Here is a 12,873-nt window from a genome sequence, read left to right on the forward strand (position 1 = left end):
GCTATAAAGCAAGAACCAAGGCCAGGTCTATGAAAAATAAAACATTTTTATGCCTTTTTTTTATTTATTTCTTGCATTTGGTGACATTTATTTGAAAATGCCTCGGAGTAACATATTTTGTACTGATTGTAGAAACGCTTTTACCGTTGGGGAGATTTCAACAGTCCTTACTGGTCGGAGGTTGGAGGGATTTTTTATGATCATGGTTTATGGCCAACTTCAAATATTTACAGGGAAAGTTATTGCACAGCACTGACATTTGCAAGCAGGTTTACTAGCTATTAAGAGCAAATGTTACTTGTTTTCATGTTTAAGTGTTTATAACCTTTGCCCTTTTGGGGTCACGTACAACATACGTAAAATAAACGGCTTTATACAGTTTTCGCAGGAGTATATTATGTGGCAAAACAAATGTTTAATTCACTTGTTTTTTTTTATTAGTGATGGATTACAGAAAATACAACAATCAGATGACAAAACAAGTAGCATAAATGCTTTGAAACAAATAAAATATTGTACTTGACTCAAAATGTCAAACATGTGCAGCTGACATTAATAAATGTAAATGCCAAGTTTAGGCTTTTAATTATGTTTACATTTATAAATTGAAGATGAGTCAGTGGAGTCTTCCAGTTGACACAGATATTTCACTCTGAAAAATGAAAAAGCAGAGATTAAATTATTGCTTAAGGATACAATAATTATAGTATTTTCTCAACCAGCAGAATGTTTAAATTGTTGATCCAAAAAATAAATAAAATATATACAATTATATATATAATTAAGCACAAGAGGCTACTTTTAAAAAACACAATTTTGAACAACAGAATGTGGTATATACATATTTATTTAATTTACTTTCATGCAGAAACCTATTTATAGATATTTATAGTATAGTAGTTCAGCATATATGTCCACCTACATGTTCGCAAAGTCAATCTACAGCTGTATTTTCACTCAAATCATACCTAAGATTGTCAGCTGTGTGCTGCACTCAGCACGGCCTAAAGAGTTTTCCGCCACTACTTTGTATTCTCCGTTGTCTTTGGCACCGACTCTCAAGATGAGCATGGAGCACACTCCACAGGTGTTAGTGATGTAGTAATTGGTGTCAGTGTTGAGGCTGATGTTGTTGCGGTACCAGGTGACATGAGGTATGGGGTCTCCTCTCACAGCACAGCTCATGTAGCACTCATATTTCTCTGGCGTAGTGTGCATCTTCAGGGGAACCGTGAAAATGGGAGCAGAGTCAAAGTTGCAAGGTTTGGATGGGGCTAAGTTGAGGCTGAATTTTTCTGCAGGAGATAAGAAGGCATGCTAAATGGTACAAAGACTTCTAAGGAGCAGATTTAATATTCTTTATTGAGAGCGGAACCAGAGGTAAAAGTACCAACCAGCTCACCTTTTTTTCTCACAACACCCCATGTCAGGGACTCAGATGGTTCTGAGAGGCCTATGTCATTTTTGGCACACACGCGAAAGTTATATTCCCTTCCTGGCATGATGTTGACTGCTGTGAAGTTGTTGTTGAACAAGCGGTCAGCTACTGTATGCCAGGTGCGTTTGACGGAGTCCCGTTTCATCACCATATAGTGCAAGTGATTATCTCGTTTCTCATCAGGAGATGGTTCCCAAGAAATTGTCAGTGTGCCAGGGACATTTTCTTCCAGCTCCACTGGGCCAGGTGGCTTTGGATCATCTGCAAACATGCCAGGTATCCACACAATCCATAATTTTCCTCAATATTATCTTAGAGATCTTGCCAAGTAGGATGTGGTCCCTGATAAACAACTTTTTGGTCCTGGAACGGGTGACAAATTGCTGAAGACTCAGCACTAAGTCTAACCCTAAAATCTGATTGGTTGATGTTGTTTCAGGACAAACAAATGTGTTTATCTGGAAACACATTCTGCATGCAAAATCACAAAATAAATTTCAGGCTTTGTGTGGTTGGTTCTCACCCGTCACTCTGATCTCCACACTAAACGTCTCCTGACCCACTATGTTCTTGACTATGATGGTGTAGATCCCGCTATCAGAACGCTCAGCACTGGGAATCAGGAGCTGGGACATCCCGTCAGTATTGCTCACGGTCACACGTTTGGACACAGGCATTCCATCTTTCAGCCAGATTATAGTTGGCATTGGGGATGCCTGGATATGAGAGTTAATATTTTATTAAATAAGTGGCTAAGTCATCTAAGTATAGGAAAATGCCTGTTTAGTAAATACTACCATTTTATTCTATTGCATTGGGATACCTCATAGTTTATGTTGACCCGCACTGAATTTTCAGCTCTCATGACCATAAAGCTCTTCATTTTGCGATTGGTGAAATTTGGCCTCACTGAAAAAATTAGATTTCAGTAGCAAATTTGATGACAATATTTAAAGTTACTAACATTTTATTTTGTTAGTCCATTTTAGATATCCTACCAACTATAAGTAACATCATGTAATTTTCATTAATTTGTAACTACATGTGTCTCAGAGTAGATTTAGGGTTAATTTTTATTATAATTTTTATTATAATTTTTCTAAAATTTAGATTAATAGTAAAGTCTACTCTGGAACTGTAGGCATCTCTCTTTAACTATTTGAGGCGCATCATAGCATGTTTTTAGTATGATAGAAAAAAGTTCACATTTACTGTATACAACTTATTGGCTGATTGATCTTGATTTAGGTTTATAACAAAAATACAAGCACAAATTTTCCTTGTTTACTGAAATAAAAGAGTATAAAAGTCTTCACATTGCATTGGAAAAAGCCTTTGCAACATGAATATGTGTAATTCAACTTTTTAGTGTACACATTATAAAAATCTATTCATATAATACCAGGTGGAGGCATGGCAATGATGTAGTTGTCCAGATCTCGGGGTTCCCCATCACCTCCTTCATTGGTTGCAACCACTCGGACCCAGTACATAGCCATAGACTTGAGGCCAAGAATTGTATAGGAAGTTGAAATAAGTGGGTTTGAGTTGCAGCGACCCCATTCTGTGTTCTCAGCTGGCCTTAATTCCACAAAATAACCTTTAGCTTCATCCTGGACACCTTCCTCTTCCTTCGGTTTAGTCCAACTCAAAGACAAAGAGGTATAGGTGGAGTCTGTGACTTTCAGGTCAATGACTTTACCAGGGGGTTCTGAAATCCCAAATTGAAGCACAAAAAGGTCAAGGTAGTTTAGTTGTGAACTTTTTATTATTTTTTTCTTGTTCCTTTGTGCTTTATTCCCCCAGATTTTGAACATCTGACATCTTGTCTCATAAAAATGCTTACAAAATATGTTAATGTGATAAATATTATAGTGTTGTTGACTTACTTTTTGGATCTCTGGCTATCACAAAATCAGAGGGTGTGCTTGGTTCTCCAGCACCAGAGAAGTTGATGGCTGACACACGAAATTCATATTCCATTCCTTCAACAACATCTTTCACATCATACTGTTTGCCTTGGAGATGACAATGAGTGAAATAGGCAAGAGAATAAACAAAAGAATTTACTAAGAACTATAAGATTTACAAAAACTAAAGAAAACCTTTGATTGGCTCATCAGGGGGGTTCACTTGACCCCATAAGTTGCTGCCCCGTTTGCGTTTCTCCATATTGTAGCCAACAATGTTGGTTCCACCAGTGTTGGTGGGAGGTGTCCATGCCAAAGTGATGCAGTTCTTAAAGGCACTGACCACTTTAGGTGTAGATGGTGGTCCAGGAAATGCTGGAACAAATCATTACAGTTTATATGACAATGAGTGCCTGCAATTTGTAATGCTATTTAAGATCTAAACCGATTTAACCTCACCTTTAGTGCCAGCCTGGATGTCATTTGTCTCAAAAACATCGCTGGTGCCCTCTTCAGTCACAGCCCTTATGCGATAGCAGTACTTCCTTCCATGGTCCACGTCAGTATCCTTGTAATGGGGCTCTCCAGGGATATTTCCGATTTTTGTCCAGGTGTTACGTCCAATCTGGTTGCGCTCAATATAGTAGTTTTTTATAGGAGAACCGCCATCGTCCTTTGGGGATTTCCACTTGAACTCCACACAAGATGATGAGGCTTCTAATACTTCAACGGGTCCCATTGGGTTGGTGGGTTTATCTGAATTACAAGAAAGATATATTGGAATATTGGTGGTACAAGGTAGTGTATAATGTCTTGTGAACTAGGTTATATGTGACCCTGGACAACAAAACTCATAATTAGCATTATTTATCAATTGAAAGCTTCCATTGATGCATGGTTTGTTAGAATAGGACCTTATTTGTCTGAGATATATATATATATATATATATATATATATATATATATATATATATATATACATATATATACAAATATTGCATGTGAACGTTATATGGCTTTTCATGTACTAACCTAGAACGATAAGCCTTGAAAAGGCCTCGATGGTTCCAAACTCATTTTTGAGCTTCAGCTTTATTTCTCCACTGTCTTTGCGTTGACATTTCACAAGTAGAAGGCGACTGTGACTATCCGACTTCTCAATCCTGATGTGATTATCCTCAAGCATCTCCTCACCCTCATTGTACCACTGTATTTTCATTGGCTCACGACCTACAAAGTCCATTTTGAAAGTTGCATTTTGGCCAACCTTGATTATCACAGGCTCTGAGAATTTAGCCAAGTCATCTTGATTCATCCTTGGTGGATCTGAAACACAGTATACAAGTTTATTGAGTTTCTGCTTCAGAAAATTTAACTTTTGTTTTGTACATATAATGTTAATTACCTTCCACGACCAACATAGCCTCAGTTTTACGTCCATCTGCCTCAAAGCGATACTTTCCACTGTCGTCCTCTGTGCAGTTTGATACAATTAGTTTATGGACTGCTCCATCTTTGACAATCTTTAGATCATCTGTGGCTGTTATCTATACAGATGAAATTAATAATATTTATTTCGGTTTTATTCTTTATTACACTGGGACTTTGAACATCCAAAATCCATTCTTACCTCTTTTCCATCCTTATACCAAATGCCATCACACTTTTCACTGCTGAGTTTGCACACCATTTCAGCTGACTGACCAATTATGGCATGAACATCTGACAGTCCGCTGGTGAAGTGAACTCCTGGATCTGAACAACAGGTACACTGATAACACTTTGAAGTTATATAAATCTTGAACTTATATCATCAGAAAAATTATGCATTGGCAAGATCTACAGAAAATATGGCTGGGAAAAAAATAAGGTTGTTGCATATGCATTTTTTCTGCTTATGCAGATGAAACACTGTCTTAAAATACTCTGAAAGCATTTCCAGCATTACTATTCAGCGTGAAAACTGCTGCATGACCAGAGACATCTCAAGCAAAAACTCTTTCTACTTAGTAAACTAAAAACTTACAGCATGACTACTGAAACCTAACCTTCAAGCTATTGATATATTTAAGAGTATTTTTAGTGAATCATAAACACACTGCATGACTGACTGAGTTTTATTGTGTAGTTAAACATACAAAGGATCAAAAGAATGGAAGTTAATAGAATATAATAGAACTAGTAAATCAGCATAGTAATCTTACCAATAATGGTGTCTGGGACCAAGGGCCCAGTTCTCACTCTCTTCCTTGGCTCCTCACTTGGTGCCTCTTCATCTGGTGGTTGTGGAGCAGCTTCTTCTTCTGGATGTTCCTCCTCCACCTCTGGCTCTTCTGCTGCACCTTCTGGTTTAGGCTTGGCTTTGGGTTTAGGTTTTGCCTTTGGTTTTGTCGGTTCTGGTGTAGCAGTTGCTGGTTTCTCTTCTTCCGCTTTTTTCTCCGCTTCTTTGGCAGCAGCCTGTTCAGCCTGAATCTGTTTCAGCTGCTCCATCCTCTCCTCGCGCTCCTTCTGCAGCTTCTCCTGCTGCTCTGCCGCAATCTTGATCAGGTCTTCGCCTCCACCTCCTGCTTGAGTGGTTTTGCGTGCTCCCTTCTTGCCCCTTTGGTTCGGATCTGGGTCAGCTGTTCCAAGGGCAGACCAACATAGCAATGGGGTGTTAATATTCTGGTCATTGAGTGGAAAACTTGCTGGATGTCTACATGGAATTGTACACGTAGGCCCTCCTCTCAATTATATAATGGACATAAATGGCCACTTGAACAATTCAAGCAATCAGTTTTAATTTTTTGCTCCTTATTCATTTACATATAAAATGTTTGTTTGAAAATGTCAATTTTGCAGTTTCAGATTAAATTACTTATTAGCGCTTGTCAGCTTGGTCCATACTGAAACTTTGTAATTGCAGCAATCAATGTTCATTTAATTGTTCATTCATTAGAACAATTCAAACTTTTGGCTGTTAACAAAAGATTCTAATCTAGAATTTTTATAAATCAAATCTGCTCTGAATCAATAAAGTGATCATTTAAATGTATTGGTTGAAATTACATTGGTATATTTCTCACATTGCCTTTACACTATATATGTGAGGATCAGCACAATTTACTTGGTCATCCATTGAGCCGATAAATGTGAGGGATCTTACCCTAAATTTAATCTTACCCTCCACTATCAGCCAGGCATTACAAGACTTCATTCCAGCCACAGCTGCATAGATGCCTTTGTCCACTTGCATACAGTCCTTCACCACCAGTCTATGGATTAGCATGTCTTCAGAGACAGAGATGTCATACTTTTCACCCTGTTCCAGGGCAACGTTCTTGCCTATCCAAGACATCTTAGGTAGTGGAGCAGATAAGACACACTCAAACACAGCATCCTGTCTTTCCACAGCCTTCACTTCCTGAATCTTTACCAAGAAATCTACTGCTGGAACTGTAGAGGTAGAGACAAAAAACAAGGTAACACTTTATTTTGCTTGTCCACTTTAGACATTCTACTATAACAGTAAGTAACTTTGCAACTACATATGAACTAGCAGTCATTAGAGTATTAGTAGACTGTCTGCTTAATATCTTTATTTCACTTTATCACAACCTACTGACTTTCAGAAACTTTGCAACTTATTCTACTAACCCTAAACCTACCCCAACAGTCTACTCGGAGAGTTAGTAGACATGTGGTTGCAAATAAATGAAAATTAGTTGACATGTAGTCACAAAGTTACTTATAGTTAGTACAATATCTAAAGTGGACTATCAAAATAAAGTGTAATCAAAAACAAGCATGCTTTAACATCTAACTCTAGTATGTAACACATAAAAAAATGTTTTTTATTCAAGTCAAAAAAATATTTTAATAGTACTAAATAAATGGCTACTTGGAACAGTGTAAAGGCGTCATTCGATTTGCACATATTTTGCAAAATGTCATATTTTGCAATGCCGAGTGTTAAATTTTAAATCGCTGTAGACTTGTTTGCTTCATTTAAATGTTTTTATTTTCTGTCCAAGTACAGATGGTATATGAAAGCTAATGTTGTGAATTCAGTGTATAAGTTTCGGGTTAATCAACACAAAAATTATATTTCTTATGCCGTATATCAACATCCACTTTTAATTTTACAGACATTTCGCAGAAAAAAAAAATCCTAAACATAATAAAAAATATACGAGGGTTAGTAAATACTGACAGACTGACTGAACTTTTAATTTTACACACGTAAGAGCTATTCTTTATAAATGCCTAAGCTTACTTTTAAAGTCAGTGGAGAAGACATTGACCCCCTCAATATCGACTTGATACAATCCAGCATCTTCTGCACTCAAACCACGTACACTAAATATGAATTTCCTGCCGACTTGACGCAGACAATGCTTCTCATCTGTATCAGAGTTAAATGGAACCATCACACCATCCTGTGACAAAAAATATGTTTTGTAAATTGATTCAGTTTTATTTTTTAACTGCAAACTGAAGTGATCAAATATGTGTGTATCGCTTAACCTTAAAGAGGAAAATTCTGGCACTGGGATCTTTGAGATCCATCTCAAATTCAAATTCAGCACATCCAGGCGTCTTGATTTCAATATGTCTCAGGTTGCTCAGGTGTTCAATGTACTGTCGGAGGAAAAGCAAGTTAAAAATATATTTTCAAGACTTTGAAAAGACACCTTGGAAGCTAGATGTACAGAGGCATTTAGCACATGCAGTTCTTGAGCAAAAATAGTAATCGAGACCAGTGAGGTATTTCACACATCACATTCATTTCCAGCGCCGGTGTATTTATATGTTGAAAACTATGACATTTATTTTTTTTGTTTGATGGATTTGCTTAAGCCTTAACTAGAACTTTTTCACTGTTTATTTAAAATGCACCTGCGACTGCTGCTCCTCTATTTCCTTTTTCTTCTCGTTCAGTTTCTTCAACATCCAGCGGAAGTCAGTCACCCCGTATTCAGTGCAGATGTGCTCGTAATCTTTCTTATCAGCGCTCAGCAACAGTTCCCAGAATTTCTCATCAACTTCTCCATCTTTCTTCTCCTCCTTTTGTTCGGCTCTGCAAAAGCATAATACACCATGAAAACCCTTATCCAGGACGTCCAGAGTCTGGACACATGTAGTGGCTTTTGCATTTTAAAATAAACAGATAAACAGGCTATTCAGAATGCAAGTTGTGCTGGAACCATCATTGGTATGATCGGCAAGAACTTACCGGGTCCTCAGGGTCTTTTTTAAATCGACTGCTGCTTTCTCTCGTTGCTCTGAAAATAAATATAGTTGCTCTATTCATCTTTATTCTGCAGGAGAGGTTGCATTTAAAATATTTTGTTGTTTATTGCTTTAGTGATTCACTTAGGACTTGAATGCAAACCAACCTAATCGTGCTTCCTGCATTGCTTTGCTCTTCTTGAACCCAACTAAAAAAAAAGAATTGTTTTGTTGAGTCAGATAATTGATTCCCTTGTTTTACTTGTACTTTCTGCTTAACACAAATTTCTAGTGGAGGTTTTGTACTGACCTTCAATTACGTTGAGCGTGACTGTGACTATAGCGCGTCCATATTCATTATTTGAGTAACATTTATATGTGTCTGCTTGATCAACTCCAACATTGGGCATCTGTTGGGCAACACGGTTTATTTTCATTAACGCAGTAATACGCTATCATTTTTAATTACTAATAGAGCAATAGCAGATGTGAATAAGTGCTGTTCCTTTAAAATTCTAAGGTTATGTCAGAATTAGAAACATTATATGGATACAGGTAGATTTTAATGAATAATTAATGCTATGAAGTTGCAAACAGTACAGTGCCTGTAATTGATGTTCTCCTGCGACTTGATCATACAAAGCAACATATCTTTCAGGATCAGATACATCTCCATTGTTTCGAGCCCATGTCACAGTTGGTGTTGGATCTCCCGTGACGATAGCTTTGAAAACGGCAAGCTTTCCTGTGAGGAGGGTTTAACAAAGTCAGTCGAGTACTTTTGAAACAGTCTATTCTTTGAGCATTACAGATGCTTTAAGCTGCAGCACTGTACCTTCCTGAATAGTTAAGGCAATGGGTTTGCGGGTGAAGTCGGGATGACTTTTTCCTGCTGGGATTTCCTTCACAAACTGTGTTATCATTACTCCTGGGACTTTAGATCGCTTCCTAATGGCCACTGAGGGATGAAAAGAAAATTTTCAAAGATGTTATACTTTTAATACATGAAATCAATGGATTTTGAAAAGGTTCTCAGTGAATATCTACCTTGCCCAGGAGCAGTGGGCTCCTCTTCCTTGCTTTTTGTAAATTTCATCTTGGCATGTGGGATTCAGGGAACTCGGTCCTGTGGGATCAAAAAGAAATAGCTAACCCACAATCATTACAAAATGGCAATTCTGTCATTATTTACTCATCTATCCAAATCTGTATTTCTTTTCTCTATGAGGAGATAGTGTTTGAAGTGTTTTTGGAAAAAGGTATCTTTTACTCTATTTTATACTCTGTTAATTTGCAAACTGCTGTAACCGGGCCATTAAGTCAGTGAGTTGAACTCAATAATTGGATCAGAGAACAAATTGTTCCTTTGAACGAAGCTTTTTTCTTCTTCTTCTTTTTCTCACTGAACCATTGATTTGGTTCACAAATCGGTCTAAACGATTCAGCTTTGTTGAGCCACCGAACCTCGCTTTATCTATAATTCAAATCACTATTAGAGAATAATAAATTCAGTTTTCGATTCTTTGCTATTAATTTCTTTTGTAAAATTTTGCATGTTCCAGACTTTAATTTACATTTTTTGGAATTTAAAATGCAATTTTTTGTTTGAAATGAATTCAGTTTTTACTTATTGTTGTTTAAGTGTATTTGATGATAATGTTGCAGTTAGTCTTTGAAGTTTAGTGATTTTTGTGAGTTCAATAATTTGCTAAACGTGTTTCCGATGAGGAAGCATAATGAATTTTTGACTCTGATCATGTCTGTTCCCTGAGGCAGGGAGCATGGAGCTTAGCAGCAGGGCTAAGCTAAGCGCTTCTGTCAGCTTTTCTCTGCAGCAACATGAACACTCCAGCTGTCTAGAATGTAATTCATGGGCAAGTCACAGGAAGGGAAAAAAAAACTGGCAACAGTGTCACTTACACCGATCCGCAACCTCAGGATTTAAGCAATATGTCTGCTACAGGAATGTAATGCTGACACATTTCAAGTAAACCTCATACCTCCTGAAGTCTCTATTAGATGAGTTTCTTAGAATGAAGATAGAGACAATAATTGTGTCTGGAGGTGGTAGCTGAAAATTGTTAGAAAGAAATATGCAGCAATTATGTTGTCTTTGGATTAGAACTGTGTTTTTATTGAGGCAGGAAGGGTTTCTAAAGCTTCTTTTAACCATAAAGCCTCATTAGTTTCGATTTTGGTGAACTGATGAGCGGTTGTGACCTCATACAACTTGTGGCCATATTGTATGAAAGACCTAAAGTGACATTCTCGAAACTAGATTCACAGATTTCAAAGGTGTATAATTAAAATCATCAAATGCCGTAGTATCATAGAATTGATTCTCAAAGAATAGAGTTACTGAGAATAGCACGATAAAGATCGGAATCATCAGAATTGCCACATTCTGTAGAGTAGTAATTCAAAGCGATGGTAAATTGAGGACTTTGCTTCTCAATTAACACTACAGCATGTGCCCACTGGTCTAAGTCAAGTAGCCCTGCATTTTTTTGTCTGTTATAGGTCACATACCTCATAAAACTATCCATCAAAACACCTCTGACGCACTTAAATACAGAGCGCCAGCATTTTTCCAATGCTCTATTTCTCCACAATCTCCTATGATAGTAATACTATTCCCAGATGCATTTCATAAAAGCTAGACTGAAAGGTTTTATAAACTATGCCATAGGTTTCCTTTTAATATTTATGTGTAGCAGTTGCCTAGGTGATATGTTGCATATATTTGTGCATCCAAATAATAAATGGTAATAAAAAATCGTACACACATATATGTGTGTTTGGAACTAGATACACACGCACACAAACATACCCACACAGAGTTTGTATTCTGTGTGATAATCATAAAACTATAAAATAGGTGCTGATTTATAGCGTAAGCAGTACATCAAGATAAGTTTATCTGCAGACAGCTTCTTATCAGGGATAACCATATTTGTAGGAGATGAAAAATAGCCATGCCTAGCAACTGAGACATATGATTGATTTATAAATATGCCCAAGGGAGGCCTAGAACGGGTCTCGTGTCCTGAGATGTCAACCCCCCATTAATGGCAGCAAAGCTTCTCTTACTGCTTTGACAATTTTAATGTCAGATTTGATGACTTATTAAATTATATTTTCCTTTACCCTGCTTTCCCTGCTCTCAGGATGGCCTTAAGCATAGACCTGCACATTAACAGCGTATTGAAAGGTTGTCAATTATTGATCATTGTCCGTTTATATATTTATATTTTATTGGCTGTGACGTAAATGCAAACATTTGATGAAATATAGTATAGAATTCTTAATTACTGACCTATTTTCATGATAACATTGTCCCTATGACCCATTATAAATAATTGCACTCCAGTATAATTGACCAGAGTTGTTTGCTGTGGAGTGATGTAGGGCCAAAATAACACAATGACCTAAAATAAACATTGTTTACATTTATAGATCAATGTAAAAGCTGCATGTCACACACATTGCTCCAAACCAAGAAAACAGATGGTGTAGCATCCTTTCATCATTAAATGATAATAGGAAGCCACTTTGAAAGGAATAGAGACCATCATGCATATTTTTTTGGCCCAACAGATGTCTCTGTTCATCTTACTGAGAGCTATTCCGGTGGGAATCAAACATTTTCATCTCCATTTGTGTTTAGAAACAACAATCTCAGCGAAATGCCATAGCAACTTATTTTACTGTTGGCTATAACAATCATACTGCACAGTCAATACTATACATGCTCCGTTTTCCTTGCAAAAAGGCTCAATCATTCCAAAAATGTAGCATGTAAATTCGTTAAAAAGGCTCTACAAATGATCTCATTTCTACATAAATAGCACAAAGTCAGTACATAGTTATATTAAAATTAGTCTGTTGTGTTCTAGGCCATTCAGGAGTCATGTCTGACAACCCCAAATCGTTCTGATTGGCCAGGTACATTGCTCCTCGCGAATATTCCTCATGTAATGTAGCAGAATAGTGTAAATGCTAAAAACTGAATTGGCTACTTACTTTGTGACTTGTGTCCCGTGCTCTTTATTCAGCTTTGAGTGCCGACTTCACCTTTGCGACCCAACTTGAGATGGTCCTCAAAGGTGTCCTGTTGCTTCTTCGGGGTGTTGGCCGAGGGATAGGCTTACATGCGAGTTCTGATCAAAGACATGAGTGTGATGAGGAACTGTGACTCCTCCCTTAGATATGGGACCAGGCTGGAGAATGAAGCTTATGAACTATCCACCGAATAAGAAACTCCAGGAGTAAACCACCAGTGACAGCGGAGGGAGCAGCTTCATCCATCCTGAA

General features: G+C 37.3%; 1 protein-coding gene across 2 annotated transcripts; it reads right to left on the reverse strand.

Annotated features, from left to right (window-relative positions):
* Positions 1–414: 414 nt before the first annotated feature.
* On the reverse strand, positions 415–12,778 carry LOC122346420 (immunoglobulin-like and fibronectin type III domain-containing protein 1). Of its 2 annotated transcripts, XM_043241028.1 has the most exons (24): positions 12,583–12,777; positions 9,607–9,685; positions 9,395–9,517; positions 9,165–9,304; positions 8,870–8,969; positions 8,727–8,768; positions 8,564–8,612; positions 8,227–8,407; positions 7,855–7,968; positions 7,604–7,766; positions 6,511–6,783; positions 5,553–5,969; positions 4,979–5,103; positions 4,754–4,895; positions 4,381–4,674; positions 3,808–4,104; positions 3,544–3,723; positions 3,328–3,456; positions 2,841–3,149; positions 2,262–2,347; positions 1,962–2,154; positions 1,403–1,699; positions 969–1,295; positions 415–652 (listed from the first exon to the last, which is right to left on the reverse strand). In XM_043241028.1, exons 2-24 carry the CDS (start codon positions 9,653–9,655, stop codon positions 648–650), a joined length of 4,035 nt encoding a protein of 1,344 aa, XP_043096963.1. In that variant the 5' UTR covers positions 9,656–9,685; positions 12,583–12,777; the 3' UTR covers positions 415–647. The 2 variants fall into 2 exon arrangements, with proteins under 2 accessions (XP_043096963.1, XP_043096964.1); XM_043241029.1 differs by lacking the exon at positions 415–652 and having other exon boundaries at positions 1,114–1,297; positions 1,404–1,699; positions 12,583–12,778.
* Between the last annotated feature and the right edge of the window lie 95 nt (positions 12,779–12,873).

Source organism: Puntigrus tetrazona, chromosome 6 (assembly GCF_018831695.1).
Source record: "Puntigrus tetrazona isolate hp1 chromosome 6, ASM1883169v1, whole genome shotgun sequence".
In the NCBI taxonomy this organism is placed as follows: domain Eukaryota; kingdom Metazoa; phylum Chordata; class Actinopteri; order Cypriniformes; family Cyprinidae; genus Puntigrus; species Puntigrus tetrazona.